This window comes from Salminus brasiliensis, chromosome 3 (genome assembly GCF_030463535.1).
Source record: "Salminus brasiliensis chromosome 3, fSalBra1.hap2, whole genome shotgun sequence".
NCBI lineage: Eukaryota > Metazoa > Chordata > Actinopteri > Characiformes > Bryconidae > Salminus > Salminus brasiliensis.
Window position 1 is genome coordinate 26,288,844 of NC_132880.1, and position 26,729 is coordinate 26,315,572.

Below are 26,729 nucleotides of genomic sequence, written 5' to 3' on the forward strand. Positions count from 1 at the left end.
TGGGCTTTTCTCTCTGCTGCGGTCAGAGAGGCCCTGTCACTCCCTGAAGGCGAACACAGAGAGGATAAGGAGCAGTTTCTTCCCACAGGCTATACAGGCTCTGAACCAGGACTGTAACTGTAACATCTTCACTGAATATTCTTTAATCACTGATAATGAATGTTATCAAAGCATTTCACTGCTAGTTGTACTGTGTGTGACTGTGTATGTGATAAACTTTGATTTAAATGGTTGTTGAAACACTGCTGTGAAGAGGATTTGATTGAAGTCAGCTCCACAAAAATGATTAGTTCCATTACTACAGCTCATCGTCCAAGGTAGTGGATGGAGCTTTATCTCTCCAGAGAACACAGTTCCACTGTTCCACAGTCTAATGTCAGTCACCTTATAGTAGCTCAACTCACTCATTAGAGGAGCTGTTCAGATATCTTTGAAGGAAAAGTGTACATAGCAGTGCACTTTCTACAGTCTAATAGCACTATAATGATACAAATAGAGGCTCATCAAGAAGAAATAGTCAAAGAACAATCTGTTATTCCTTCAAGACAACCTAGGTCCTGTTTACACTTGATCACTTCATCTATCTTGAGTATTAGGATTATATCTGGATTACAAATGCAGGTGTAAACGCACCCAAGGCGCATGCATCCATCTCAACAAAAGCCAGAGCTCCTTCATTACAAAGGGAACTTCTGGCCTCTAAAAATGAGCTAATTATATTTATCAAATGATGTTGAGGGGGGCCACTATAGTCAGGCTCATAATTTGGAGGATGAAGAGGCATTCAGGAGAAACAAGGTTTGGAACATGTGTTTTCCACAGAGAAAACACATGTTCATTTCAGTCAGGGAGAAATCCAGTTTAAACCTGGACCTCCTAATAGAGGAGTGAAAACACTCCCAGAACCAGGAGAAAGGCTGCTCCTTCAGTTCCGTTTGTGTGTTAAGCTAGTTAGTTTAATGAAGCACCAGTGTGGTTAACCTTCACATCCTCTTATCGGGTTTTAACATCCTCTTATCGGGTTTTTACGGTGCCAACCTTCTTTTTAATACAGAAACAGAAAACACAGGTAATTTGTCGCTGTATCTGAGCTGATGTCCGTATAACACACCATCTAGCATTCCTGTTTACAACCTGGGAAAAAAGGCTTTAATGTTTGGTTAATTTAGATTTTCTGTCGTCAACGAGAGCAGGTTGATTTAGCATCGTAGCAACAAAACAAAAAACAGAAGATGAGCATTGAGCACCAGAAGTGACATCTCATTCCTTGTGAACCAGAAATTTTACTCAGCGCTTGGCATTTCACATCGGATGTGACACCTGCTGCAAGGCCCAAGAGGTTTCTGTATTTCCTGTGATGGAAACACTGGAAACACATGGCTCTATTGTCCATGCCTTGCCTAAACAAACTATATGCACTAATACTGGCCACAGCTAACTATGCTAGCTAAATGACCTGTGAACAGACCTCACTGCTACTTACACGTGTTGATTTGGTTAGCAAGCTGTTGGCAAAATTGAGAAGTATAGGAGCGTATTGCTTATTGGTCTGGTGGAAAATGAGCTTTAGGGACGCAAAATGATAAGTTAACAGCACACACTCATATGAGTGTTTATTTTGGGTGAGAGTAATCCATGTAAAAAGAAAAAAAGATTTGAAGAACTCAAGAAATCAGGACTCATCAAAAAATCCCAATAGTTAATATGTCAACATAGTGGTGTTCATGTGCGTTCTTCAAATAAATATAATATTCCTGACTTGACTTAATAGCAGCCAAACAATTCAGTCGGACTAACCAGAGACACATTAGATTACGGAGTGTAAAAGCATGTAGTAACAATCCAGATACTAGTCAATGCTAGATGTACACAGTGTCATGGTGGTCTACTGTATCCAGTTGCTATCAGTTAATATCGGTATTTTAGTACATTCAGATCTAAATGTAACCCTACTCTAATCCTTATATAAAAAATATATCAGTAAATATCAGCAATGAATTTAATCTACATGAATGGATAACTAATTACAACAAATCAACTCATTTCCATAATTGTTTTAAACAGCATTCAAGACGATTTGAGCAGAATAGCTAACTGACATGATAATTATGATAATCATGAAATTGAGAGGTTGTGGGAATTCACTGAAAGAAATGGTGCCTAAATTAGACTACAAAAAAAGCCATCTTTCTGATTATGAGATTGTATGAGAATATCCTATTATTTTTTGTTTTTAGTGTAAATGTAAATGCTTAAAGCATCATCTTAAACAAGACAAATGTATCAATTGTACCGGATCGGTTATTTTAAGGGTGAGCGAGTTCTGACCCTTTGTTGGTGCTGCACCACTGGTATATTTCCAGAGATATTATTCCCAGTCTGCAGCAGTGAGGAGCATGCCGAGGCTAATCCATGATGGAACACAGGATGAAATTTTGTAGATTGCCTTTTAAAGAACCTTTACAATGGTTCTGAATAGCACCAAGTGTTCCACTACTGTATCGTAAATCAAATAACCTGATTTGTATAGAGTAAAATATAGCAGGCTAGAATGGTACGTTATATACACACATGGACAAAATTGTTGGTACCCCTTGGTTAATAAAAGAAAAACCCACAATGGTCACAGAAATAACTTGGATCTGACAAAAGTAATAAAAAATAAAAGTTCTATGAAAATGAACAAATGAACAAATGAAACAGGCCTGGACAAAAATGATGGTACCCCAGAAAATAATGTGACCAAAGGGACAAATCAAGATGTGTCCACTAATTAGCATCACATGTGTCTACAATCTTGTAATCAGTCAGTGGGCCTAAATATAGGGCTACAGGTAGTCACTGTGCTGTTTGGTGACATGGTGTGTACCACACTCAACATGGACCAGAGGAAGCAAAGGAAAGGTTATAAGACCATCTTCAAGCAGCTTGATGTTCCTGTGACTACAGTTGCACATATTATTCAGAAATGTAAGATTTTTGTAAGAGATTAACGGTGAACTTCAAGCTCAAGGAACATCAGTGTCAGATCGCACCATCCGTCGTTGTTTGAACCAAAGTAGACTTCATGGGAGACGACCATAGAGGACACCATTGTTGAAAACAAATCATAAAAAGCCAGAAGCCAGACTGGAATTTGCCAAACTACATGTTGACAAGCCCCAAAGCTTCTGGGAGAATGTCCTATGAACTGATGAGACAAAAATTGAACTTTTTGCCTATGCTCACAGATAGAAAAATGAAGCATATCAAGAAAAGAACGCTGTCCCTACTGTGAAACATGGAGGAGGCTCTGTTCTGTTCTTGGGCTGCTTTGCTGCATCTGGCACAGTATGTCTTGAATCTGAGAGGAAAACATTGGACTATTCTGAAGTGGCCTTCTATGAGCATCTTTGGAAGGAGCTGAAACATGCCATCTGGAAAAGGCACCCTTTAAACCTGAGACAACAGGAGCAGTTTGCTCATGAGGAGTGGGCCAAAATACCTGCTTAGAGGTACAGGCAATGTCAATAAGAGGTAGAGGTCTCATTGACAGTTACAGGAATCGTTTGATTGCAGTGATTGCCTCAAAATGCTCAACGTGCAACAAAATATTAAGTTAAGGGTACCATCATTTCTGTACAGGCCTGTTTCATGAGTTTATTTTTTTTAAATAATTCTGTTGAAGCATGGTTGAAAAGCAATGTCTGACTTTCATTGGTTAATTTTATAATTTTAAATAGCATTTATATTTATTATTACTTTTGTCAGATGTCACATTTCTGTGACCATAGTGGGTTTTTCTTTCAGTAACTGAGGGGTACCAATTTTGTCCATGTGTGTAAATAGTCACTACTACTAGCTGTGAGGCTGTATAAACATTTGACTGGAACGTTTCCAATCCACTTTTAATGGTTCTGCAGTAGTGGTCCACAGTTACACTCTTGATGGACATAAATATTATGGCAGTATTTGGGCTTTGAATAATTTTTGAGCTGTTCAGAATGAGGTACAACATACAACTATAATAGAAATTGGTGCACAATTTTTTTTTCTGAAATCAACACATGATCAATATAGAGACACAGCACACTTATTATTTGGTTCAATGCCTGGGGTCATATTTCAAGCATCTCGCTGGTTTGAGGTTATGCTGAAGAATTCAGAGGTAGCCCTTATTTATCCTTCCATCCCCTTTGTGCAACATAACAGTTCTGCGGATAGCAAAACCCAAAGCATGATCCTGCCACCATCATGCCTAACATTTTGTACAGTGTTCCTGGATCCTTGAATGCCTCACCTTCACTTCTGCAAACGGAAAGCTTTTTCTTTGTCCATGTGGTGCAAATCTTAAGCTTGAAGGTGCTGATTCTAGAGAGAGGGTGTAGACAGTGGCACTGGTGTTCCAGCAGTTTCCAGTTCATGGCAGGCCTGTGCCTTGAAGGTTCTTGGGTTGTTCCTGACCATTGAAACCCAGCTCTTCTCAGCTAAAGGTGACCATTTGGTTCTTATTTAAGACCTTGGCAATGTGGCTACACCTCCCAATAACGTGAGACATTTCTACTTGTGTAAATCTACAATCAATTCTTAGACTTCCCTATGCTGTTTTGTCAAACAAGCCCTTTATAGGTCATTTAAACACTGCCTTTAAGTCACTTTGTGTGTGTGTGTAGTGGTGCACACGCTGGACTGATATCTCTTCTTATTTGTTGACTACTGATATGAAATAACCTGACGATGATTTTTAAGCTTCATCAGTAATGTTTGCCATCTGGCAACCTCTGCCCCAGAAAGCTCTTCCCACCTTTAGTTTGTCATTAAAAGGTGGGCTTCCCAGTCTAGAGCAGGGGTGGGCAACGTACAGCTCCACCATATCCTAATGTTTGTAATTGCTGTAATGCCACTTTCACTGCTGGTCTCACAGCAACACAGACATGAGAATTTTGCGTCATTCGAGGGGCAATGGTCCTGAAAGGCACTGGACAAACCACACTAGATTGTGCAGGGCCTGAAAACTAGAGATGTTCAGATCCGATCCAGTGGACCGGGATGGGGGTCAATCCAGGCTCCACATCATATTGGATCCGGTATGGACTATTTTAATCCCAATCCAGTTCTGAGTCTTTGTTTTAACCATGGTGTTCGGAGAATCATCTGGTGGCCTCAAGGCGTCATTAACAGACATTATTCCCAGCCCGCAGCAGTGCGAACGTTCTCAGAAGGTAAGTACAAGAGTTGAGAGTCTGCAGTGTGGAGCTATTTTACAGTGGAACATTACAACAGACCATAATATCTGAAACTTTTATAAAACTAATCACTGAAGCGCTCCGTTTTACCAGCGGGAGAACCGCTCACTAGCACTGAGGAACGCATTCAGAGCCGAGTGGAGGCTAATGAAGATAATGCTAACACACACATGCTAGAGAAACCCCAATCATAGCACATTCCCCTGCGGATATTTCATATCAGCAGACCAACAACCCCTACACACACAACGTGACTGGACTGCAGTAATTTAAAGGAGCTGGGAGCTGATTGGTCAGGGAGGAGAGTCAGAATGAATTAGATGATTAAAACACAGTATAAAAGACATTTTTAGAAAAGTTTCTACTAAACTAAATCAGTCAGTTCAGAATGTCGCATTATAGAAACTGCTACTAAAAATAGAGATTTCACTGAATGTATTAATCAGATGATCATCCTATCTAAACTGTGACGGTAATATTTATACAAACAGAGATTTGGAATCAGATTGGATCAGGTTAAAATAACCTGATCAGGAAATCCCTCCCAAAAACTCATTCATTTATGAAAGAGTACACACACACACACACATGCAGTGAGCCTGCTGTGGCGCTCTGTGAATTTCAGTGTCTCTCAGAGCCCCAAATTAGAACCAAATTAGCCAGTAAATTAAAGTCTAAAGATAAAGTCTTTAAGATAAACAGGGAAAGGTTAGTGATCTGTTACCTCAGCTCATGACGAGCCATTCCAGTCTGTCCTTTTCACCCATGATTTAACCCCGAACACTCCAAGACTTATTACACACTAAGGTTTATTATTCAGCAACTGCAGGGACGTCTGTACAAACAGGCTGTTTAAGAGATTTGAAAGGGGTTATAGATTTGGCTTCCTTCTTTATCAGTCAGCTTGTAAAGAAAAACATGTCCAACAGACCCCCCCCAAAAAAAACACCAAACACTTCCACTGTTGGCCTCACAGCAATGAGTTTCACATCTTTCAAGATGCAAGCCGACAGCCACTGTACGCACCAGACCAATACCAACCGATAAATTCACTAAATGCTGAACTTTTCCAGTCCAATCCAATAAACATATACAAGTCGTGTAAATTAAACTTGACCTTAATGTTTATTAGCACTTGCATTCTGTCCTCTGCTATGCAGTGATATGCAGGGCAGTGGCCTTAAAACAAAGCAGAGTGCTTTATAGCACTGGATGAAATTCATCCAGTGTCTATTAGCGCAATCGCTGCTGTTTTCTATTGTAGCCTTTGAAGAGATTGGACATGGAATGGTATGATAATCCTAACACCTCTGAAGTTACTGGATCTCCTCAGGTTTAAAAGCATGCACAACCTCTACAAAACAAATGGTGAGATTTTTGTTGAAATCAGTTCCCTCATATGAGTTGCTGACCCTTGGCCTAGAGTCTACTGAGGCACTACTGCCTACTCTTAGCAAGAAGGGTTCTATACAGCACAGAAAAAGATTTGTTGACCCGTAACAACAGTGGAACCCTTTTTGGTGCTATACTGATAAGTTTTTTTTTTTTTTTTTTTTTTTTCAGTTTTTTCTCCATTGTAAAGAAACTCAATTTAACCAGGACACTTAAGAGGACATTTAAACATTCAAATGGTTCTTAGGATTGTAGGATGTTTTATTAAAAAATAAATAAAATAAATAAAAAGATTTGTATATATATATATGATAAATTTTGTTATGGCGACAGTATGCTTATCTAAGCACTGAGGATACTGTTAGTGCTTAATGAACACTGATCAGATGCAGGTTTCATTACAGATACTGTAATTAGACTGGATTAATTAGATGAAGAGCAGCAGATGTTGAATAAAAAAACAAACAAAAAAACCCTGTACGGGAGAGTTTCTGAATAGTAGTTTTTAAGTTTAATCATCTTTAAATATCGTGATGTAGTATTTGTACCATATCGCCCATCCCCAACCACACAGTTGCTGTCGTGGAAAAACCTTGTTTTTTCTATTTTCGCATTCTGACAATGGGAATTCACCATTTGTTCTTTGTATCGGCGGAGAATTTCCTGATAAAATGGACTGACAAAAATGTTTTTAATTGCCGCGGAAAAAAATATTACGTTGACTTTCACTAAAGATTTAGAAGGTTTCGCCTTTCTCCCGTAAAGCTGCCATTTGAGAGTTTTGTGTTAGTGTCAAAAATATTTACCAATCACACAACAATGTGAATTATGTTTTTTTCAGCTATTTATTTTCATTACTTGAGAGCATTAAGGTTATAATCCAAACAAGTTCTGTTAGGAAATGAATTATCAAAATGTAGTTTAAAAAAAGTGTATAGTCAGCAGTACATATATATGCATGAAAGAGGGAGGAGGAGAAAAATAAAGAGGGAAAAAAAACAAAACAAAAAAAACAAAAGGTTAAACTTACATAGTTCTTATTTTCGTTCAAAATCATTAATCCTTCCCAGATGAATGCACCTAAGTTTGTTATATAGTTTAGCTTCTTTTTCCACCCTAATCGCAGGTTATAAGAACATACATATATACACAATCTTCTTCCTGTGCTCTAGTCATATCACTTTTCCTTACGACTTCACTTTCACTCAAAATAGAATGGACTTACTAGCACCAGTGCTCCCTGGTAATATAGGTTCAATGAGCTTGAAATAGTCAAATGCAATTAAATAAAAAAGGATACTAATAAATATAAGGGATATTGTAAGGATGTAACAAAAACAAACAAAAAAGGGGTTAAAATAAGATTGCCAAAGTGATTGTAATTTTCACAAAACAAAAATAAAATAACAAAAATAAAATCATCCCTTAAAAATGTGAGCTTAATAGCACGAGACAGAGGCACATCCAATCTTGATGTGAGAAAAGGAAGGGCGGGGGCAGAGGGCGGGACTTTCACGACATCACGTGAGGAAGGCATAACAATACAGTGATATCTTTACACTCATCATACTGCAATCGGAGAAACACACATTGTTACAGCTCCCTGTCTATTGTACAAGGGGTTTAAAAGCATTTAACCAAAACAAAGATAAAAAAATAAAAATAAAATTAAAAAAAGAGAAGTGGAGATTACAGTCACTAAAACGAGTGTTCTTTAGGAGTCCTGTCATATCCTCGACTCCATGTCAATCATATATGAAGGATTCACCGGTCAAAACAAAGAGAGAAGGAAGCGTGTGGAACAGAGAGCTCCTACGACGGGCAGGTCCTAAAACTAGCGTCTTCGGTTATAAGGGTTAATATAAATAAAATGCATACTACAGTGATTCTTTTTTTTGTGGTTTTGTTTATATAAAAGTCTTCCTGTAAATAATACAGTCAGAAGTACGATACAATACAAGTTAAAACCAAATGCCAGTACAAGCCTATCAATATACATCGTTTTGCTTTTTCTTTTTTTTTCCCCCCATTTTTTTTTTATTCCTCAAAAGCACAACCTATTATTTCTATACACTAGCTACTCAGGTGCGGTGTTTGAAAAATAAGGGTTCTGAGCAACGTCTTGAGGGGAAACTTTATAGGAGGGAACACACAAAAACAAAAAAAAAACAAACAAACAAACAAAAACAATGCCGCAAAGAAGAGAACCCATATAGCGCAATGCTGTCATCTGCTGAATAATAAGGTTTGAAGCTCATCTTCGTGCTGCAAGAAACACACAAGTTAGAAAAAATTAGAGAACATCAGATGGGAGAACAAAAACAACAAAAAAACTAACAAAAAAACTAAAAAAACCAAAAGCAAAACACCCTTGAGAGTTCTACACAACATGGTGACTGCAGTCAGTTTTCAAATACGATCTATATACTGTCAGACCTAGCTCCTACACATACAAGTTGCTCAATGTTTTTTTTTGTTTGTTTGCTTTTTTTATTGTTATTCTTATTTTCTTTTTTGGGAATTTGACAGTGAATATGACTTCTTTGTATAATATAGAAAATATTGAACATTTTGCAAGGTGACCAAAGGGAGGATGGAGATGAGATGATGGAGGAGTCTTCATTTGATTTCAGATGCAAAACTAACCTCTTTGCCTCTACTGACCTTAATACTGAGGGTGTATAAATGGATGGATGGGTCTGATTCACTGAAACCAGCTGAATCTACAATGACCACTCTGGTTCTGCGAGTACTGACTCAAAATTGATCTTCCTCAATTCTGCTCACTGTGGTATAACTGAAAAAAAATCTGACCTATTGAAAGTCCAACATGAAATGCAGTCCTCTGTCAAGCAAGAGTTCAAGTTCGAGTTTAAAACTGTTATTCTTCAAGCAGTTTACGCTACATCGAGCGAGCAAATCACCCTAGATTCCAAAAAAAAAAAAAAAAAAAAAAAAAAAAAAAAAAAGAACAGAGGGTGGGTAAATCAAGTGAACGCCAGAATGCATGTAGGGTCAGCCGCAGTGTTTAAAATGGGTGTGGGGGGTGTGGTTTCTGTCTGTCTGAATGATGTAAAATGGTCTGTGTACCGAGTCCTCGTTTTACATATGCGAAAATGGAGGGACAGTCCTCTAAACCTAGACAACAACCTGCTCAACCGAAGGAAACAGAAAAAAGAAATTATAATAAAAAGAAAATGGTAGGAATAATTCACAGCCACGCCTCACATACTGTGCTAACTGCAGATGAGGTGAGAGGTGAGAGGAGAGAATGGGGGGTGGGGGGGGATAGGATAACTATTTGGCACCTCAGGAAACCTTGGCATTAAATCTCCATAACAAAAACAAGTCCTTCCTCCCCAACTCCAACCACTAACTTATATAAAGGGGCCCGAGGGCATACCCAAGAAGCTGGTGGCGCCCATGGAGATGGTGCTGGTGGGCGCCGAGCTGTTCCAGTGGACCTTCTGGTGGTGGCGCAGATTGGACTTGCTGGAGAAGCGCTTGTCGCACTGCTGGCATGAGAAGGGTTTCTCCTTGGTGTGAATACGCCGGTGGCAGATGAGCTGTGTTGAGACTCGGAAAGCTTTGCCGCAGTCCGGGCACTGGTAGCGCTTGGGCTCTGTGTGAATGCGTCTGTGGTTTTTGTACGCCATCAGGTTGGAAAATTCCTTCTGGCAGGAGTTGCAGAAGTAGGTACCCGCCTTGTGACTGTTCTTGTGGTTCAGCAGGGAGCTGGCGTGCCTGTAGCCGCGCCCGCACTGGTCGCACACGTGCGCCTTGCGTCCCGTTTCGTTACGGCCCTGCTGCTGGTGGCCGGAAGACCGGCCAGAACCGGGGCCGTGGAAAGATGACGTTTTGGACACATCGTTTGGGTCCAGTCCCTGGGCCTGCATCAAAGTTAGATCAAGTCCCGAGCCCCAACCCAGGTCAGAACTTCCGGACGAAACTGGTGGATGATGATGATGATGATGATGATGATGCTGCTGTTGCTGTTGTTGTTGCTGCTGGTGGTGGTGGTGGTGGTGATGGTGGTGCGAGGACTTGTGGCCTCGTCCGTGCTGCATTTCTAAGTGCAGCCTGAAGCTGGACTGGCTGGGGAAGCTCCGCTGGCACAGCGTACAGGCAAACTCACGTTCCTTCTGGTGCACACGGCGGTGGTTCTGAAGTTGGGAGGAGACGCGGAAGGCCTTGCCACACTCAGGGCAGCGGTGCCTTCGCGTCTCCGAATGGATGCGGCGGTGGTTTTTTAGGGCGAGCAGGTTGGAGTAGGTCTTGAGGCACACGGCGCAATGGTAGATGCCAACTGTGTGGGTGTTTTTGTGGTTCAGGAGGGAGCTGGCATGCCGGTAGGAACGGCCACACTGCTCACATCTGTGGAAAGACAAAACACAAAGGGGAGGGGCGAAATAAATCTCTCTTGCATCACCTAATTGTTTTCTCTTTTTACAGCATCTTATTAGTTACCCAGCTTTATCTGAATGCAAGTGACCCGTCATTAGACACTTGACTGAAATAAGGAACAACTAGTTGGAGAGATGAATACAGGTATATGATCTTGAATCCAAGCTGCCAAAACAAACAAGAGAACTGGCAAAATGTGCCAAATAAAAGGCACTGAATGGATTCAATTAAATTGCTAATATTCATAATAAACCCATTCTTTTTGCTGTTGACAAGGCAGCCCTTTAATCAATTTAGCTGGAAATGCAATATATGTACTGTTATTGTTGCAGCCTGATTTACACAAACCTGGTCATGAGAAACTGAACAGGACAGCCTGAAACAACACTACAAATTACTTGCTTGTATTTTAACTTACATTTGGTGTTAGTAAAACATTCACCAAAAAGTACATTACTATGTAAAACAGTATCAGACCTAATACGAACGATTCCACATTTTCGTCTACATACCAAATACAATGTGTATGAATAAAGCATTAAATGTGAGATTTTAAAATGAATTTGCACTCATGAACACACTGAAGTCCCATGACAAGGTCTGCTTGTTACTGACAGGCTTAAACCAACTGTTATGCCTGGGACCACCACATCCATAATCATACTGTCTCAGTGCCCTCCCTTATACCAGGTATTAAATGCCAAACATCAGTGCTTAAAAAAAAAGTGACAAAAGGTGACAATAGCAAACAACACACATTCAACAAGACATCAATAAGGAGGGATTCAGTGAGACAACTGTCTGTAGTGTAACACAAACACATCTAATTATTCAGTACATTGTTTACCAATTAAAAATGATGGTAGCCTAATATTCTAGAGTATAATGCTAACTGAAAGCAAAATGGGGTAACTTATCTGGTCTCCACTAATCATACTGTCCAAACTTCAGAAAAATCCGAATTCCGGCACGCGAATGGTCCCGAGGAAGCCGGATTGGAGATCATATACCTGTAATAGACATGTAGAAACCTGTGATCTTTACTAGTTCACTTCAAGAATCACGAACAACAGACGTAAACTCACGTGAACCGGCACTCTTCTCCCTCTCTTGTGCTTGAAGTGGCCTTCCTTCTGCCCTCGATGCCTACCTGGTTGTCCCCGCAGCGGTGCCTGGCCAGCCCAGAGCGACCCTGGAAGCTCTTCCCGCAGGTGGGGCAGCCGAAGCGTGTGTGGCCCTCCTCATGGACCCTCTGGTGGTTGCGGAGGAAGCGAGCCAGCCGGAAAGCCTTTCCGCAGGTGGAGCAGATGTGCCGCTTCTTCTGCGTGTGGATGCGCATGTGGTTGCGCAGCGCCATGTAGTTGGTGTAGGGCTTGTCGCAGTAGGAGCAGCTGAAGTTGCCGGTCTTGTGTGTGTTCTTGTGGTTCAGCAGGCTGCTGGCGTGCTTGTAGGAGCAGCCGCAGAGATCGCAGGTGAAGGGTCGCTCCTCGCGCTCAGGGGAGCCGAGGTCGGCAGCGTCCATGCTTAAGCTGGAACTGTTCAGAGAGGCCGAAGAAGAAGGGAGCTGGGCGCTGCAGTTGTGGGAGGCTAGATCAGTCGCAGTGGCAAAACGATCCGAACATCCATTGCATTCATAGCTGGGGGGAGGTGGGGGTGGCACGCTGGGGCCGGGAAGGTCCTTGCACAGCTGGTTGGAGGTGTGTGTTTCGAGCTGCCTCTGGTTTCTGAAGCCCCTGCCGCAATCATTGCAGGCAAACTTCTTCAGAGCGAAATGCATGCGGAGGTGGTTCTTCATCGCCAGCCGGTTTGGGTAGGTGGAGTTGCACACGTTGCAGTGATACTCGCCAATCTTGTGCAGGTTCTTGTGGTTTGCCAGACTGCCGGCATGGCGGTAAGTGCGTCCACACTGGTCGCAGGCGAAGGGGCGCCGGCCGCTGCCATCGTCCACCTGCTGAGCCCTTGCCCCGGCGTACGGCTTCTTGTAGCCTTGAGGTTGGCCGTAATTGGGTTGCATTTGTGGGTTTTGCATCTTTTGTGGGTCCCCCATCCTCATGGGCTGCATCTGGGATGGTCCCCCTTCATAGCGCGCACCGTTATGCTGATTCATGCTTTGCACTCGTTGGTCACGGACCCCAGTCTTGGCTCTGTGCTCTTCGTGCAGACGCAGGTGATTGATCAGCTGCTTTTGGATCTTGAAGGCTTTCCCACACTCCTCACACTTATGCCTGTAACACAAAGAAAAACACACAAAACCAGAAATATGAGACAACAATGTCAAAATCCTCTGTACCAAAACAAAACAAAAAAAACCCAAACAAACAAACAACCAAAAACAAAAACAATGCAGCACACAGCATGAACACTTTAACACATACAGAGATGACTACACAAAGACTCCAATGGGACAGATGTTATGAAATACAGATTCAGTGTTTGTATGTGCGCGTGTGTGTTTGAGAAAGAGAGAATGACTGACTAAGTGTGTTGCCCTCATCTTGTTTTTAATGGGAATATGAGTTGTACACACTGTTTTAACAGTCACAATTTGATTCAAATCTATTTCTTTTCAGTGATGACCTGGATAATCACAAGTGGGGAACTCATAATACATACACAGTCAAAGTATGCAAAGAGAACTACACAGTTAAAGTATAATAGGGCACATGCAATGCTGGCTAACCTCTTTAAGTCAAAATGAGTCCTCTGGTGGTTCTTGAGAGCCAGCAGGTTGTAGTAGCGTTTTTGGCAGACAAGGCAGCGGAAGACCCCAGTCTTGTGCGATTTCTTGTGGTTGAGAAGGGAGCAGGGGTGCCTGTAACCTCTTCCGCACTGGTCACACCTGTGGGGACGATCATCGGCCATCTGCCGGTGGTCCACACCACTGCTGGTCCCAGCACCACCAGTCATCCCTTTGGCTCCATTCATGTTTTTGTTCAGCGCTCCGCCTCTTGCCTTGCCTGGACACAGGTGAGTGATCAGGTGATGGCGATCTGCAAAGAACATGCCACAGTCAACGCAAATGTGGTTCCTTCCATCCATTTTGCCATTAGCATTAGAGCTGTTGCCCCCCAAGCCCTGCACGGATCCGTCCGGCCGGGGAGGTCCATGGACCAGCTGGTGATTGAGCAGGTCCTGCTTTCTGGTAAAACTCTGGCCACAGATACTACAGATTTGTAGACCGGACTCACTACCTTCTTGCCGCCTCCTCCACTCCTGCTCACCTAAGGGCGAGAGGGCAGAGGAAGGCCCTGCGCCTTGGTTCACACCATGGCTGCGCAGGTGGCTACGAAGAGCCCGAAGGCTGGCGTAATGGTTCCCGCAGACCGTGCACTGGTAGACTTCTCCGTCGTCATCTTTGCTGCTCTCCATTCTCTTGCCACTTCCCTGACCTCCTCCGTAGTGCTGGTCTTGTCCACGTCGCTGGCGATTGCCTTCTTTGAGGTTGGCGCTGCCTGCTGGCAAAGAGGCACCCCCTGAACCGTGGAAGCCCATGCCGCCGATGTAACCGTTGGACATACTGCCCTGATCAGAGCACATGTGCCTGTCTGCCTGCCGATGATTCTGTGGAAGCGGAGAGTGGCCGGAGTTCCCCTGAGCAAGCGAGCCATCAAATCGGTCGTGGAACTCGAGAGAATCCAGTCCACTGCTGTGGCCACCATCTGAAACAAAGTGGGCCGCGTCACCAAGACTGCCAGGCAGTGAGATGGGGGTTGTGGTGCCGTTTTCTTGGTTTTGAGAATGCACAAAACTTTGCTGGGAGTCAAGTCCTGTCATGGGCTCAGATGACAGCCAGTCGCCTTCGGAGTTTAGTCCCTGGGAGTTTGGCCGAGATTTGTGACTGCGGAGGTGACTTTGGAGGGCCGCAAGGTGAGGATACTCCTTGCAGCAAATGGTGCACTGGTAATGGCCAGTCTGATGGGAGCGCTTGTGGTTGACGAGACTACCAGCGTGACGATAGCTTTTCCCACACTCTTGACACTTGAATCTGCGGTCGGCGTCATCAATGGATGACGACTGCTGCGATCTGGACTCCCCACTGGGTGATGACACGGATGGCTGAGAGTTGGACCCTAGGCCATCAGAGCTTAGAATGGAGGGACCCTCTTGAGCATGGGTTGGGGGATGAGGTTCGTGGGTCAGATAATGAATTTTGAGGCTCTCCAAGTCAGGCTGTCCGGACCCACAGTAGGCGCAGGTGTAAATCGCATTATTGACAGGAGGCCCTAGCATCTGATCGTAACGTTTGTCAGGTAAGGGAGGAAGCGGAAGGGGGTCGCCAAGAGCAGGGGTGTATGGGTTGACTGCTGGGGAACGAACAGTGCTGAGATTGTGGGGTACTATCCCAGGGAAACTACGCGCCAGCCCCAGCGACGATGATGCAGCATTATGCAACAGAAGGTGTTCTTGAAAGTCACTCTTATTGGGCAAAGAAACCTGGCATAGATGGCAAAAGCAGGCGGCCATGTCATCCGTTTGGGGGGCAGGGGGGCGGGGTCCAGATGTCTCGGGCAGCAGGCTTCCCATGGACATTCCAGGGGGTTTAAACTTTGAATGAGTACGCTCATGAGCGTTGAGCGCTGCCAAATTGCTGAACTGCTTGTAACAGATAGCACACTTATAAGTGCCTTCCTGATGAGACTTCTTGTGGTTGACTAAGCTGCCGTGGTGTCGGTAGGTCCTGTCACACTGGTCACACTTGAACGGTCTGTCCCAAGCATCTTCGGATCCCGGCGATTTTTGCTTGTCGTGGTCGTGTCCCGTCATCATTCCGCTGCTGTTCAGGTGGCCCCGGAAACCTGTGTCAGAAAGATCTTGAGCTAAACCATAATCCCTATCTTCATCAACACCATCCTCATTCTCCTCTTCAGCTTGTGCACTAGGAGACAGAGTGTGAATGCGGAGGTGGTTCTTCAGCGCAACTGCATTGGGCAGTGTTCTGGTGCACACTGGGCACTGGAAAGAACCCATCTCGTGGGACTTTTTGTGTGAAGCCAAACTACTGGCATGTTTGAAAATGCGTCCACACTGTTCACATTCAAATCTGCCATTCCCCTCTTGGTGATAGTGGGCTTTCATGTGCTCCAGGAGGCTAGGTGTACTTGGGCATATCATGTCGCATTCTTTGCAAGGGAAACCCTTGGCACGATTCATATCATGCATAGCCATGATGAGAAAATTGAAATGGAAGGGGGAAATGTCCACATAAAATGATCCTCGAACATAGAAGAAAGGGGGGGCAATGTGTGATGCTCAGCTCTCTGCTTCTGTGGTATCAGCCATTTTACCTGGGAGGCAGATATTCTCTCCAATCAGCCTTTCAAATCCACTCGGTCACAGCAGTTCATAGAGCGTCTGGACAGATGTAGGGCACCAGATGGGAGCTGAGAAGATACAAAAGAAAGAAATACATCAAAACATTATTTTGAGGAATTTACTCACTTCTACAAGTAGCTGTTCAGAGCATTTGATAACAGAAAGTATCGTTGGCCGGACTGCAGAACACATGTTGTAAGATGTAATATGTGACAAAGCAGTGTTCAGGAGGATGCACCATAAACATTGAACATCTACAAGAAAACAAATCAAAGATTATTGTGCTAGTCAACTGAACAGAGATTTCACTGTAATTTAATTCAGTCATAGACTACATTTCATATTTACATTTCTACTGCTTTTCCTTCTTCCAACACCTACAAATACATTTTTATTAACAAGGACTGTAATTTATCTTTAAACTGAACCACTGAAATTAAGATTGTGAGAGTGGGAATGGTTCATTAACTATTTAGCATGATATCTAAATGTTGCAAAACTGCCTTAACATTTTCCTTAAAGACTGCGTGATTTCAGAAGAAGCTAAGCAATGATCACATTTCACTAGAATTTTTGATGTTCTAGCTACGTCCAAATGCACCATTAGTCCAAACTGATCCATGAAAATCCTATTGTGATAAATTACTTATTAACTTTCTAAATTTCTTACTTTTTAACTTTCTCCTCAAACCCACACGCACAATCCATGTCAAATCACTGGGGTTCGACACCGCGCATCACAGATCTGGAAGCTCCTACTTTAGAAAAGACAAAATAATGTCAAAGGCACTGTTGTGTGTAGTATGCATTATTTATAGCTACGTGTAAACATACTTTGGAATGAAAAGAAAAAGAAAAAAATTTATAAAGATTTAATCTGCAAACATTCAACAGTTTAGACGACCACAGCCAGAAACAAGACACCTTACAAATTCTTTATTGTTTTCTGAAAGCAAGTACAGCTAAACATTATTACATTATGAATAAATCAATTCATTACAAACCTGTATTATTATGCCTATCACTTGCCCAACAAAACATTATGTATGCCATACATTCATTTAGTCAATTATTTCAGACTCGGTTTTGTGAACAGTTCTGTGGAGTGATGCCAAGTGACACTGTTTTTTTAAGCCACTCAATCAGATATGTGAGAAGTTCTTCCAAAAGTTCCTAAAAATTCTTTAAAAATCTTGGCATAATGAGGACTAAAAACAATAAAGAAAATGAAAAAGAAAAGAAAATAATAATAAAATCACATTTGCATATTTCACTTGATTCTTTACAGGACTAGGGTTCTTCTGTGGCATTAGTCTAAAAGAACCTGTTGCGGTCTTTACCCCTTAACTGCACAACACTGACAAGTTGCCAAGTGACATTTATTCTTGCACTTTGTCATGAAGTTTGTATGTATGTATATATATATATATATATATATATATATATATATATGATGACTCCACAAACTCTTTGGCATTGGTATAAGCTGTAAATAGTTCTGATGTGAACAAAATCCAACTGCAACCAGCTATATATATATATATATATATATATATATATATATATATATATATATATATTCATCTGAAATGGGACGTGTGTGGTAAAACAAAACAGCAAAATGTGTTATAAAAGCTACATTTCCTTATTTTTATTAATTATCTTAGATAATGCTGATCCTTTAAAAAAAGAAAAAGAGTGCTTTGCATACCCCTCCATCGCACCCACAGCTAGCCAGAGTTCATTCACAAAAAAGTCAATTAAATACATCTGGCTTCAGCACTGTATAAAAGGATATCTCCCTTTTAAGACCATCCAAGCTACCAATGAATGCATCTTTGCATTGATTAACTTGGCCAAAACAACGGCTCAAGGTGACAGTGCTACCCCAAACACATTTCCAAAGTGGAATCTGTAAACTCAGACATCAGGCTAGCTAGCTTTAACAGTCCCTGGCTATCAACATGCAGAATATTTTGCATGCTATATTTGCAGCAAACATAATATTCATGCATTTTACATGCCATCATTTAATTGGAGCCTTACTGCTTGGTTCATGGGTTCTACAACAGAAACAGTGGTAAGTTTCATTAGACTTTACAATTCCTTCTGAAAACTTACAAATGGCTAATTACTCAGTATAAAGTTTTGTGCAAAAGTATAAGTCAGTCTTTAGAAAGTGTATCTCAGCAGTGAGCGCTTTCACCTGTAAAACATTAGAATAAACCCAAAATAACATACAGTCAGTGGTCAGAATGTGTTGTTGGTCAATAAATGTATGGATATCTTGGTTATGACCGTTAGAAGAACTGGTTAGGTTCCTGACTTCTCTGTGAACTCCAGTTACTGTATGGAATTGTTCAGTTCCACCAGCAGCTCACCTGATTGACTTTAATGAAGGACTGATTAGATAAACTATGTGTTTGGACAGGAACTGGAAATCCTGGCCTTCCTCCAGGTGGGAGCTGGAAATGGTTAAGCTATAAATACTCACACACTGAAGGCTCCTAATGGAATTTTTATTTATGTTTATTCTAATGTTCTACTTCTACTGCCCAGATAAACAGCTTCACAGCCTCTCAGAGAGACCAAGACTTCTAAAGTCATTTAAAGGTTTGCTGAATTTATGTAAACTCTGGAGAAAAGAATAAGTCATATACTAAAACCATCCTCAATTTATGCAAATCAAAGAGCAATCAAATGACCTGAACTACAGCAAATGAGAAATCACCTATTCATCCATATTAAATTATTTGATTTAAAGTGTACAGTTTCTCAAACCATCATCCTTGGGTCCTTGTTGCTGTCTCACCAATTTGCTGCATGAACACCTGCATGAACACCTGTGGTTTGTCAGGGAGCTTAGAAGGAAGATATAATTTGTTAAAGCAGTCAATGTTTTAGGAGTACAAAGTAAAATAAAACTTACTAAACAAATTGCAACAGAAAAAACCCTGATCAACTGGAATATTGCTGTGATTAAGCACTGAAACCACAAGGCAAAGGTTTTTGGTGGTATGGGGAAAGCACACATTCATTTAGTAGCTCTTAATATGCCACTTCAAAAAGACATAGGTTCCTCTTTGCTTATTTGTAGGATTAAATTATTTAAATCCACTGTCATTATATAATCCCATTAGAAGTTCAGGAGCATTACACAATAATTACAACAATCAAGAGGTAATAATCATAAGCAAAAAACAAACCCTCACACTCATGAATGCTTTGATGCACAGGTCCAAGCTGAGAATCTGCAGTATTAGCTTTCAGGACTACATTAGCCTTCAAAAACAGAATTGTTATACTGTTATGACTGTTATACTGCCCTTATCTTATTAATAACTGCCATATTGATTAGCAACCAAAATATACGGCCCATTAATTTTGTGAAAATTTGTGAATATTTGGAAAGGACACTGTTACCGCTTTTTTTTTTTTTTTTTTTTAAAGAAAATTAATTAAGTTCAGAGGATGCCTGTGTGCTCTCTGAATCTTTGGTCAGCCACCGCGCACTTTGATGCGCCCAAAATACAACAGAGACTGTTTGGTCGTTTCACATTTTGTTGATTTGTGCGTAATTTTAGCTTTCAGTTTAAAAATATTTTGTGTTACGGTTAAGTTTGTATTAGTGCTGTTTAACTGGATGCATTGCAGAAAATTGTGAATGAGAAAAAACACTGTACAGTGAAAATGTCTAAATATCACGATAACTTAATTAAGCGCAATTTGCCGTTTTCAGGCAAGGAATATAGTCCAGGCCCTTATACAGCCTTTCATTGTTTACAGGGTTAAAAAAATAATAATAATAAAAAATAAATATTTATGTTTACGTGTGGGTGATGCAGTGCTGCCAGACATCGAAGAGAGGTTCTAGCTAAAACGGCTTTCTGTTCCTGACGTGATGACACCTACGTCATACGCACTTCCGATTGAAGTCGGGGGGCGTCTCGCAGAAATCGTGTGAAAACAAAACCCCGCTGATGGAGCCGGAGGCTATGCAACCTGACCTGTAGTCTCAGTTTCCAGACCATCTGGATGTGTTAGCCTCATCAAGTCTGTCAAGATCCATGCAGCGAAATGCCAGATGGGTCCAGCTTCACAAAAATATTTCCACTCTTGTCCTCTGCTGTTTACATTCACCCGGAAGTTATACGTGGCACTAGAATGTGTGCTTTTCTGGGTCGCGGGACGCTGTCGTTCGGTTTGCTGCATATGGAAGCACAATGATATCACAGTTATATCAGCACTGGAAATTGTTGAAGACAAAAAAGGCATTGTAAAGGAGAGGTGTTAAGATGTGAAGCGGAAATTCAACGTATTTAACCTTCTAACAAATGCCTTCCACTACACTAAGTTGCACCTATTGCTGACAAAGACGTGCAAATGCACGCACAGACAGCTTGTTTTATCCATGTGGAGACATACTGTCAATAGAATAGGACACGATTAACGTGCACCTGTTGGCACTATGCCTAATGCCAGATGTGAGCTAGATGGGTATAATGCCCTCCAGCATTGAGCTATAGGGTAGTGTAACTGTATTCTCTGGAATAATGGTTCTCCATGCAAAGATTTTTGGCAGTTGGCAATGAAGTGAGGTCCTCACTACTTTTTGCTTAATGCAATCAAACCCTCACAGCAGAGCTCCAATAGAGAGTAGAAATCCTCCCCTGGACAGTAGAGACAGTAACTCTGACAAAGGCAGGAGTGATTTCAGACAAAACAATGAAAGAGATGTCCCAATGGTGCAATGGTTCATTTCTGTATAAACCCAGTGAAACGCATAAAACCCATTTTAGTTCAGTAGTTTAACATCATGTAAACATTCCGTTTACCAGCTTCAGATAGCTCACAGATCTAAATGTCTTTGCGATGTAGAGAATTGTTCTTAAATGATGATCTGCCGATACTGATATGTACACCCCCACTTATGTAACACTCTATCCATAATTTATTTCTCTGTAATGCTGATCCATTTGGATTCGGTCCCAATTTCTACCGTTTTAGAAATGTTTATGTATCACCATCTGCAGATATCTGCATTAATGACATTGGATAACGACATACAATTCCCATATTAGTGAATCCCTGCATTCAGCAATGTATTTTATTAAGAGTGAGAGGGATAAAGTGACATACTAACAACTGAAAATGTTTACTAAAACATACTGTACTAACTGCATTACTATTAGCACTGAGTGTGGAATGGGTTTCGTTAGAGGTTGATTTACATACTGCATTGGTGTTCTGCAAATACCAGTATTGCCATAATACTTATGAAATGATTACGGTTTGCACCCGTACTGGATCGATTTTTGGAAGCGGAGGAAAAAAAGCATTTGATAAAATTCTGTTACAAATAGTCTTATGATGTAAAGTAAAGATGAATATTTGTCATTGTGTGAAAACCGTAATGGCGGAAGAACAAAATGTTAAAAACATATAAAAAAAAATATATATATTAGTGATAGAAAACTACAAATGATAGATTGTGCTGGCCTACACGTTAAAAAAAAAGGTTCTTCGTCTGGGTTTTTTTTTTTAGGATTGGTAAAAAACTTACAAAAATAAAGTAATAGTTCTACATATTGCAACAAAAAGGGTTCTCTGTAATATTAATTTACATATTGTGATGAAAACACTTTCCACACCACAATATGCTGGATAACCGAACCTGTCAATCACAAAACTGTTTTTACAGAATTGTGTATCATGGTAAAATAGTGGAAAATCTAAAACAATGTTTTCTTTGGGGGCATTTTTGCTGCACAACCTGCATGTGCAAGTACCTCTTCTCCACTTTACAACTTATATATATATATTTGTATAACAGTGTCTCAGGCATCAGGCAGCTTATTCATAACTATAAGGTGTAACCGTTCTGCAATGTATTTGTAAGAGGCATTCAACAACTCTTTACAAGGTTCTCTAGAATGGAGCGTTTCATATCAAACCCCATCTGAATGATTTTGTTTACATCTTAATTATTTACTGACGCAGAGACTTTAGTCTCCTTATGTGGAAATTCTCCTTTTCAATGAACAAATTACAGATGAACAGAGGCTGTTCTGTCGGTCATTAGTCAGTCATATGCATCAGATTTACAGTAATGCATGGTTTACATATGTACAATAGCAGAAAAAAAAATTTGCCATGTGTCTATTGCTGTTTATCTGTTGTAGCTTGTACATGTAGATCCTGAGCAGGGCTGCAAGACAAGGACAGAGTGCTGGAGTTGCGCCTATAACATGACTGCGTACTCTTTGTAACAGACTGGTCATGCTGATCACGACAGATAGTAAACAAACACTGTGATTGGTCAGAGGTTGATGTGCATACTGCAGCCACCTGTGAAGGCCAGTATTGCTATAACCACTAACAGATAATCAGACATGGTACCGATCCGAACGAACTCGACCCGATTCTCCCTAAAAATCACACATTACATTGTAAATTAGAGCAAATTAGATCAGGTGTGGGTGATCAGTCAAACACATCACAAAACGTTACTATACTTTCAATGCGCGATGTCAATATTTCTCTTCTCGAAATTTAGGAAGTCGGAACAGAGAAAATAAATAAATAAATAATTTAACATAAAAAATATTTAAATAAATTCTTTTTTTAAAATAAATAACATAATGTGTGTGTGTATATATATATAACATATATATAAACTCTATTCTCTAATACTGAGGAAAGTACTTAACACGATAACGATAGACATCGTCATATTGCCCAGCCCAGCGTTCAACCATCACTAACGACATTACAACGTCACATGAAAACAGTAAAGGCTGAACAGTGTGTAATATATAAATAAACACACACTCTCTAAATGTCACGCTTAAAAACACTATAATATGCTGACCAACGGTCTTCTGGCATTGCAAATAAAAAGCCAGAGGCTCTGGGAGATCAGGGCTGGCGGTATACATGGTGTAAATGCAGGGAACGCGCGGAGCTGCAGTGTTTACTTTTCTCATTTGCCCAACAGCAAGGAGCTCGGCCCCACTTCGACGAATTAAACACTACAGCAATTCATACGAAACACGTCCAAACTCCAACTAAATAAATGAACACCGCCCAATCATTCATTATACACAGAAATGACACATCTAACAGCTGTTTGTTGTTTTTTTTTTCTATCGCTAACACACTGCGGGGGGAAACGCACGCATGCTTAGCGGCTGTGCACGGGATAAAATAGACAGCGCACTTACAATGAAATGCTCTGAAACTGCGAACTGTGCAAGTTCGGAAACGGTGTATTTTTGTCTAAATTGTGCTTATAAGTGTGACCTTGGCCTGGCCAGATCCACACCCGTTAACATTAACGCCGATTTTTTTCTGCGGGGACAAAGCAGATGCAGCCCGGCCGGCTAGAAGCGACGAGCTGGAGCTGAAATCCGCAAATTGAGTTTAACGAGAAACGATTTAGAGCGCTAATAATCCGAAATTAAAAAGCGGGAGACGGGATGGAAAAAAAAAATCGCGATTCCTGCACTGAGGGGAAAAGCAAACGTCTAGCTAGCGCTGGCTAACTAGCTAGCTAAATCAGCTAACGGTGGGCTGAGGAGAAAAAAACGATTTACATCGGAATAACGCGTAAAAGCTTGAAGATGTCCAAAATAAACGTAAGACTGGCTTCGCAAATATCTTAAGTCCATCTCATAGCACCGAGTACGTAAAACCGTAAAATGTGATTTTTTTTTTAATCAAGTTTTTTTTTTTTTAGCGCGCAGGCTTTTGTGGGTGTAGCTATACCCGCTAGGCTAGCGGGCTAGCGAAGCTATGCTAGGCTAAGCTATGCTAAGCTAACACCCCCCACGATGCTGAGAGGAAAGGAGCTGTCAGCGTTTATGAAATATCGCAGATTGTACACAATTGTCGTCATTAATAAATCGAGGGATGTTAAACGCGCTGCATTTTCCCGCTTAAACCGATTATTCTCGAGCGAATACAGGCGCGATAACCCGTTAGCTTAGCCGAGCGGTTAGCCGGCTAACGTTAGCTTTGAAGCAACACAAAGATCTCGGGCCAAATAGGAAAAAAAGAGAAAAAAGAAGAGGAGCGGAGCGGTGTTTCTCAGTGATGGTGACCGTTGTGTACCAAAAAAATATATACTGCTTTGACTTACCCGGGCGGCGGAGGCGCGCAACAACAAAACCGAGCAGCTCGACGATGCTTTTCGAAATTCGAGCACGGTCAAATATATATGAATATTTTTTTCAGGAGGAGTTCATATGCTCGCCATAATCTTTTTCTCTTGTTTTTTTCCCTCTCTCTCTCTTTCTTCCCCGGGTTCAGCAGAGCGCCGTGCTTGCTCGCCCAGCCCGCTCACTTCCTGCAGGCTGAATGGGGCTGAGCTGCAGACGCCTCGCCGCGTCACTGCGCACAATGGCTGCGAGAAGGGCTCCATACACTCAGTCCACACAGACAGAGCAGAGAGCAGACAGCAGCCCAGAGCTCCAGCGAGCCTCAACACCACAACACCACACCATTTCAAACAACAACCCACCTCCCATCTGCGGTCTACTGCTGCCTTCTCGCCCTCCTCGGAAGTTTCTGCTTAGGACTTTGAGGGTCGTCAGGACGAAGTGATTGTGTTCCCGTTGTTTTGGTCGGAAACGGCACGAAGAAGCTGAGGAAATCCTTAATATTTTTTACTTTAGTTTTTCTGTCGTTAAAGAGAACAGGTTTATTCGCCATACCTGAAAGAGATTAATGAGAATTAGGTAAGAAATATTTTATCCAAAAACAAGCATGGCAGGAATATTCATATCTGTTTATTTCACGTGCAGATGAGGCATACAGTATTATAGTCTGCAGTGATCATGTGTTTATGCTGCTGAATAAGTCAGATACAACCAGGTCTCGACTGAATTCGCATCAGACAGATTGTTTTGGAAAGTTGGGGCTAATTGAAGAATCGGAATTTCCCACTATAATATCTGACACTGTGGTGGTGTTCATGTGCGCTCTTCTTCTGAACACTGTCTTTCCAACGTGGTTTACTACTAACAGTGGAGCGTTAGAAGGGTCTAAAAGAGGACCATCCAAACTGGTAAACAGTGTCCTGCAAAGGTTTGACCACCCCTGGTAGTCAGTTATGTGGCTAATACTAACTGATCTGCAAAAGGCTTGAGGTTAAGATAGAACAGTGCTTTTTGACAGCAAGGCTGGTGTTTTTGTTTTGTACAATTATGGAGTGAAAAAAAAGTAAAGATTTAGCATTCAGAAAGTGATTTGAATTGAAGAGTCAGAAAGAAAATCCTGGATCATCACCACAAAACATCTAAACAAGCCTTAGGCGTTTAGTTAAGGTATAATTTTCTGGATGCAAAGGTATGTTTGAAAAAACAAGGATTTCATGAAAACAACGGCAGGCTAACAATCCTAAATCAGGATCAGAATCAGAAATACTTTATTGATTCCAGGAGGGACATTGCAGTTGTTACAGTTGCAACCGTTCAAAGAGAGAAAAATCAAGAATTTGAAATATGTACATATATATATATATATATATAGTATAATGAATACAGTAAGTGGTATAGTGGTTATAACTGTGATAATAAATATGGAAAATTATTGCACTCAAGTTATTGCACACATATTACATTGAATTACACTACTATTATTAATGCACATAAACACGCCTAAAATCTTCAGTGGACTACCTCAAGATGTGCATGCTTTTTTTTCCAAGATGTGAAGGTTGTGCCGTGCCCCTAAAATCCAAACATCATCAACAATTTGTGAATGGACCTCAAAAGAGCAGTACATGCAGAACTATAAGACTTAGAAAAGAAGCATGGAAAGACTCTGATCTGGCTACTATGATACTTGCCAAAAGTGGTGTTACTAAGTACTGAGCCTGCAGGGTGCCAAAACTTTCCATGCTGCTGCTGTGTGTGTGTGTGTATGTAATCCCAAAACATTCAGTCAGAAAGCAAAAGGGGAACTTTATTAACAATAACTACATTAAAGTATTTTTTATTGTCTACAAAACCCTGTAATATTACAGAGAGATAAATATATTCAAGGTAATGGCTAGAGATTGACCGATATGTTTTTTTTTATGACCGATGTTCAGAGATCAGGGTCAGACAATATCTAAAAGTTTTCCACTTTATTTGCATGCTAAAATAATAACAAGTGGATGCACAACATTTCTAAACTTCATCATTAATTGAATACTAATGTGAACCATGTTTATAAATAAACATCAGTTACTTCAATCAATCAAATCAATCAAACTGAAAAATATAAAAAACACAACTTTTTGCATTTTTATATAAAACAAAGTACTCAAGTAACCAACTGTGAATACAGACTTTTAAAAGATTTAGTGCACCTGGCCTACCAGCATCAAAAACCTCTTTTAGTGCAAAT

At 41.1% G+C, this 26,729-nt stretch overlaps 1 protein-coding gene across 8 annotated transcripts; it reads right to left on the reverse strand.

The window, feature by feature from the left end:
- Positions 1 to 6,897: 6,897 nt before the first annotated feature.
- Positions 6,898 to 24,954, reverse strand: LOC140551926 (zinc finger protein 646). Of its 8 annotated transcripts, none has more exons than XM_072675730.1 (5): positions 24,475 to 24,750; positions 17,005 to 17,089; positions 13,702 to 16,402; positions 12,107 to 13,246; positions 6,898 to 10,991 (listed from the first exon to the last, which is right to left on the reverse strand). In XM_072675730.1, the coding sequence occupies exons 3-5, from the start codon at positions 16,185 to 16,187 to the stop codon at positions 9,995 to 9,997; spliced, it is 4,623 nt and encodes a 1,540-aa protein (XP_072531831.1). In that variant the 5' UTR covers positions 16,188 to 16,402; positions 17,005 to 17,089; positions 24,475 to 24,750; the 3' UTR covers positions 6,898 to 9,994. The 8 variants fall into 8 exon arrangements, with proteins under 8 accessions (XP_072531831.1, XP_072531830.1, XP_072531834.1 ...); XM_072675729.1 differs by having other exon boundaries at positions 17,005 to 17,092; XM_072675733.1 differs by lacking the exon at positions 24,475 to 24,750 and having other exon boundaries at positions 6,898 to 8,882; positions 10,021 to 10,991; positions 17,005 to 17,878.
- Positions 24,955 to 26,729: the final 1,775 nt, after the last annotated feature.

What these genes read in the sequence shown, in the direction of transcription:
- LOC140551926 (XM_072675732.1), bottom strand. Translation starts at nt 16,187, where the DNA reads ATGGCTATGCATGATATGAATCGTGCCAAGGGTTTCCCTTGCAAAGAA. An exon ending in ACTCATTTTGACTTAAAGAG is followed by an intron (nt 13,247 to 13,701) that starts GTTAGCCAGCAT and finishes TTTGTGTTACAG; the next exon opens with GCATAAGTGTGAGGAGTGTG. An exon ending in GGAGAAGAGTGCCGGTTCAC is followed by an intron (nt 10,992 to 12,106) that starts GTGAGTTTACGT and finishes GTCTTTCCACAG; the next exon opens with ATGTGAGCAGTGTGGCCGTT.